Here is a 4,528-nt window from a genome sequence, read left to right as displayed (position 1 = left end):
TTTAGGTTATTAATAAGGTATCACTTTATAGCCTATAATTTAGCAATAGACTACTAGTAAAGGGGGCTAAAGTTAAAGGTATTTTCTTTATCTGGCTTAATCTTAATTTTATAGTTATACGGTTAGTAAGGCGGGAGTCTATTAGACGCTGCCTTAGAGAATATATTTTTAAACTTTTAGTATTAATAGGGTAGTTTCTATTCTGCTAGTGTGGTGATAAACGCGGTCCGTCTCAGATAGGAAGTCACAATGCTGTCTGTCTGTCGGTCGGTCGGTCGGTCGGTCGGTCGTCAGTCGTAATCAATCAGTAGGAAAGCAGTCAGTAAGAAGAAAGGAAAGAATATATTCTGGTAGGTCGTAATAGGGAGAAGGAGAGAAGCCGAAGGCTCAATATATACAGGAAAATGCCAAGGCACTAAGTAGTGGCCCATTTTACCCCACCACATACCTCCCCCACTAAGAACGTTGTCCCCTAACGTTCTATACTATAGAAGAATAGCCAAACAAAAGAATAGCAAAAGCAGAATAGAAAAAGGAAAGCGCATCCCTAAAAGAACGCCGGAAACCTCTTCCTCCTAGTAAGGCATCTACTAGATACACCGTGAGCCCTCCTATAGAACTTGTTCTACGGTATCCTTCTTCCTATTAGCAGTACCTAAAACAGCAGTAAACTAGAAATAACAACAGTAGTAGTAATAGCAGTAGCAGCAGTAGCAGCAGTAATAGTAACGGTAGTAGTAATGGTAAAAAAGCAGACAGTTAACGCAGCAAGACAAAACAAAACGGTTAGTGGTAGAGCGGTCAGTAATAGAACAGTCGGTAGAAGAACTCGGTCTGTGTAGTAAGCAGTAGGACATCTAGCAGTAGAGCTTTTAATAGCAGAACACTCGGTAGCGGCAGACGGTCGATGGTAGTCGGTCGGTAGCAGTCAGTTAAAACAGCAGTAGCAGAACAATCGGAACAGTAGAACGGAACGGTTAAATAGCAGCAGTAGAATAGCTGGTCGGAACAGCAGTAGCAGTAGCAGTAGCAGTAGCAGTAGAACAGTCGGTCGGCGGCGGTCGGTTAGAATAGCGGTCGGCGGAAACAGCAAAACGGAACAGGTCGGTTGGTCTAGTAGATCCAGCAGATCTAGCAGTAAGATAGATCTAGCAGCGGTACAGATTTAGAACGGTAGGGACGAAATAGCCGAACGGAATAGCGGCAGCAGCAGCGGCGACGGCAGGCCAGTTAATCAAAATGGCAGAGACTACGGCCCGACTCGATGGTTCGGCTGGTCGTTTAATATCAAAACTCTGCATCTAGCTCTGTATCGGTCTGCATCGTACACAGCTTCTCAGTCACGGCTCTGCCCGTGGCTTTGCACTAGGCCCTGCATCTAGCTGTACGTCTAGCTATGCGTCTGGCTGTGCATCAATAGCTCTGTATTACATATTCTGCGTCCGTGTCTACGTCCGTGTCTGCGTCCGTGTCTATATATCTGCGTGTATAGCTGCCTTAACTACTGGCCGAAGGCTGTCTAATTGGTCGGCGACGACGTGCTGCAACTAATCGTTCGGTCGTTCGATTAAGGTAGAAAGTCGGCCCAGTCAAAGGCTCTAGCTGTTCTAACTTAAATGCGGAGACGGCGTTTAACTAATCAAGGTCTGACAAGGCCCTGGCTTAACTCAAGGTGTCTTCTACTGTACGTACAACCTAGGTTCTACATCCGTAGGCTCTACATCTGCGGACAATCGATTAAAGCTCTGGCTATACAGTCGTTCTATTAAAGCTTTATATCCATACAATCGATCAAGGCTCCGTATTGTATAATTAAGGCTCTCGGCATCCTCCAGACGTCCAATCCAGAGGCCTATCTTAAGACTTCCTTCCTCGTAAGCATAAACGGCAGCTTCCAGTAGACCATTTTCGCGGGCCCGTTGCTTTCCTAGGACGTCTTTTATAGCTGCTTTTTTCTCTTTCTAGGCCGTCCTTGCTTAACTCTTTCGGCATATCGTTAGGCATTTAGGGCTGCTGCTGTAGGCCCTGCTGCTAGCAGTACGCTCGCGTATCCTTAATCTTCTTCTGGCTTAAGAACCCTCTTAGGATTATCTTCTGCTTCTAGTCTCTTAATTGCTATTCTACTAACTCCATGCTTCATCTAAGTCGCCCTTCAAAACCATCCAGTGGCAGCTTCTCGGCTATTGTAACTACCTCTGTCGCGTATCCCTTGCCCTTGTATCCATAATACAGTCCTTTATTAAGACGACCTCTAAGGAAAAGCGCTGGCTCCTATACGTCCAATTCCTGTTCCCCTTGTAATCCCTAATAAGGCCCTTTACTAGCTTAGCCAGATACGGCTTTGTCCTGTCTTCAGTCGCATAAGGATGGCTTGGGTTTATCGTAGTCAGATATGCCCTATATACGATCTCTTACAGAGCATCTTTATCAGTATCTCTTCGTATGCTGCTTGTTTTCCAATATCATGCTACTGCCTTTATACAGGTCTCTCCCTTGCCGCGGCGTCCGTTCTTGTCGTGCAGCTGGCGCAGTGCTAAATTCGGATAGCAGTAGCAGTCGTGCGATCAGTCGTCGTTTAATTAAGGAACAAGGTCGGCCCAGTCAAAGGCTCTAATTTAACGACATTCGACTGACTTAATTTAGTGACGGCAACGTGCTAGTATCGAGGCTCTGGCTTAATTCAATTCCTCAACCAGTCGTGGCTTCTATGCAGTCATTCGATTAATTAAGGTTTCCATACAGTCATTTAATTAAGGCTCTGCGTGCAGCTCTGCGCCTAGCTCTGCATTATATAATCGGCCCTATATCCGTGCGATCAATTAAGGCTCTTGGTATCCGTTCTTATTATACAGCTGTTATCTATTATTCACACGCTTGCGGAGAAGAGGATTAATTAATCTGATTGGTAGGTACGGGCTTAAAGGCATTAATTGAGAATGGGTATATTCGCAAGGCCATTTACAGGGGATTACCCTGCCTTAACTAAACGTGATGCCTATAGACCCGTGCGCAAGTATATCGCTACAGTATCTATTTACAAAGCCTAAAATATATAACTAAAGAAAAAGGTATAGGTAGGAGGGAAAGCAAGCAAGCAAGGCTTAATTTTGTAAATATTAATAATGTTAGTATTGCTGAGATATAGGGGTACTGCTGTAGTGCTCGCTTAGCTATATAGATATATCCATCTATTATTTATACGCTTATGGAGAAGAGGATTAATTAATCTAATTAGTGGGTACGGGCTTAAAGGCATTAATTAAGAATGGGTATATTCGCAAGGCTATTTATAGGGGATTACCCTGCCTTAACTAAACGTAATGCCTATAGACCTAAAAGCGCAGCGCCCGTACTACACAAGGTAGAATAGGGGGAAGAAAAAATAAAAAATAAAAAAGGGGGGGAAAGGAGAGATTTAAGTTAATGTATTAGAGTGCCAAAATAGGCACTCCTATACGCTATTATGCCTAAATACCTTCGCCTATTACATCTAGGGCGAGTAATAATAAGAACAGTATTGGCGTTTTACGTTAGAAGTTTATACTTAGCTAAAATAGGTCTTTTAGGGATAATAAATAGTAAAGCTAGAACGCTTATAAGGACCACCGGCCTAGTTACTATATTTAGCCGTCTATAAAACCGTTATCTTAAACGTGTTAAGCAGCACCTTTTTAAAATAAGTGTCCGTTATAAAGCTTAGAGTAAAGGCCAAGAGCAGCAACTTTATACTTTAGCTTATTCCTAACCGCGTAGCTTATAAAGGCTAATCTCTTAAAGTAAAAGAGAGGGGCGTTTCTAGGTTAGGGGTTATTTTTAAATAGGTGTTTTATAGCTTAAACTGCGTATTTAGGTTACCTTAAAGCGGTAATCGTAATTAAAACTCCTTAGTAATTAATATCCGTTTTACTATACTTTAGACGTAATGTTATATAGTCCTCTACTAGCGTTATATTGTTTCTAGTATATTTTATAGTAGAGAAGGCGTGGCTATCTTTCTAAGCCTTAGTGTAGGTAATCTCGCCTAGATAAAGGAATCCCATAAAGGCCGTGGTAACGGTAGCGTTAAAGTTAAGATCCTTAACGGATTAGGTATTTAGGGTAACCAATTAGGCAAGGATGTCTTTAGTAATTAGTAATCTTTCAGCTATAGTAGAGGGATTTATAGATATTGCACTATCTAGGATCCTCTTAATAATAGGATTATTAAAGACGGAGGTATTATAATTAGCGTTAATATAGTGGGATTAAATTGCGGAGATATAGGCTTTAACTATAGTAGGCTTAATACGGCTTATTCCTAGACTAGTATTACCAAAGATCCGTTAGGTAATCTATTCTCCTAAATAGTAGAGGGACGCTAGGTACTTCACCGCTTTATAAAGGTTATAGTAGCCCTCCTAACTCTTAATTGCGGGATAGTATAAATCTCTCGTTCTATTAGAGAGGCCGTGCCACAATAGTTAGCTAAAGCATTCTAAGGGGGCTTTTACCTTAATCTAGAAATTAGGTAGGGGGTCTTTAAAAAGGA

General features: G+C 42.1%; 1 protein-coding gene across 1 annotated transcript; it reads right to left on the bottom strand.

The window, feature by feature from the left end:
- Positions 1 to 397: 397 nt before the first annotated feature.
- K441DRAFT_660494 (uncharacterized protein) lies at positions 398 to 1,051 on the bottom strand (the record flags this gene model as incomplete). Its single annotated transcript, XM_067648708.1, has 3 exons — positions 1,013 to 1,051; positions 686 to 933; positions 398 to 575 (listed from the first exon to the last, which is right to left on the bottom strand). A coding segment is annotated over exon 2 (172 nt), but the record flags the coding sequence as incomplete, so codon positions are not given.
- Positions 1,052 to 4,528: the final 3,477 nt, after the last annotated feature.

The sequence above is a fragment of the Cenococcum geophilum genome, assembly GCF_001692895.1.
Source record: "Cenococcum geophilum 1.58 unplaced genomic scaffold K441scaffold_23, whole genome shotgun sequence".
NCBI lineage: Eukaryota > Fungi > Ascomycota > Dothideomycetes > Gloniales > Gloniaceae > Cenococcum > Cenococcum geophilum.
This window is presented reverse-complemented; position numbering and strand designations above follow the sequence as displayed.